The sequence below is a fragment of the Diaphorina citri genome, unplaced genomic scaffold (genome assembly GCF_000475195.1).
Source record: "Diaphorina citri unplaced genomic scaffold, Diaci psyllid genome assembly version 1.1 scaffold30058, whole genome shotgun sequence".
Classification (NCBI taxonomy): domain Eukaryota; kingdom Metazoa; phylum Arthropoda; class Insecta; order Hemiptera; family Psyllidae; genus Diaphorina; species Diaphorina citri.
In genome coordinates this window covers 1-683 of record NW_007407395.1, presented here as the reverse complement: position 1 = coordinate 683, position 683 = coordinate 1, and the positions used below count along the sequence as shown (strand labels likewise).

Below are 683 nucleotides of genomic sequence, written 5' to 3'. Positions count from 1 at the left end.
CCAAAAAGGAGTTTCTAATGGTCCAAACAGGAGTTTTCGAAAACTTCTCCTTTTTGGATCACTAAAAACTAATTTTTGATCACTAAAAAATCTTCCATTAGTGCAATCTCTCAATAAGTCATTGGTGAAACCCACCATCAGTCAATTAGATCGCTTAATCCTAGAGTTAAACTGAGTTTAAATTCAGATTTTGGTCCCGACCATGAGACTTAAGTAGTAACTAAGGTAAATTTTAGGTGCGTTCGTGAAAGCAACTTTAACTTAACATTTCGTAATTTTCTGACGTCACAATATTACTAATGCAATGGTAAGGGAATGTTTTAAAAGGTTTTTCAACTGTAATAATGACGTCACAACTTTTGGAGGCGAAACAAAGATAAACTTCGGTAGATCAGAGAGTTCCAGTCATCAGGATTTATTCCAGCAAAAATTTGGTTTTCAATTCCTAGGCATGGACTCGGCAGTTGGTGATCACTAGGACTTTGGAACTTTGGATATGACGCTTCCATCTTGCAGACCAAAGTAAACTCGGGATGCCATGTTGATAAATAGACCGGTCTCGACCACTCCTGAAAAGAAATAAATATAAGTTTAATAAAAAGGAGGTTAATTAAGGAGCGCGGTAGCGCTCCGCCCCGCCAAGTCAAGAAAGTTTGACCGCGCTACTAGAGATATTATACGCG

General features: G+C 38.1%; 1 protein-coding gene across 1 annotated transcript; it reads right to left on the bottom strand.

The window, feature by feature from the left end:
- Nucleotides 1-230: 230 nt before the first annotated feature.
- LOC103523629 (ribose-5-phosphate isomerase) lies at nt 231-569 on the bottom strand (the record flags this gene model as incomplete). The annotated part of the gene is given in 1 exon segment (XM_008488659.2): nt 231-569. A coding segment is annotated over 1 exon segment (95 nt), but the record flags the coding sequence as incomplete, so codon positions are not given.
- Nucleotides 570-683: the final 114 nt, after the last annotated feature.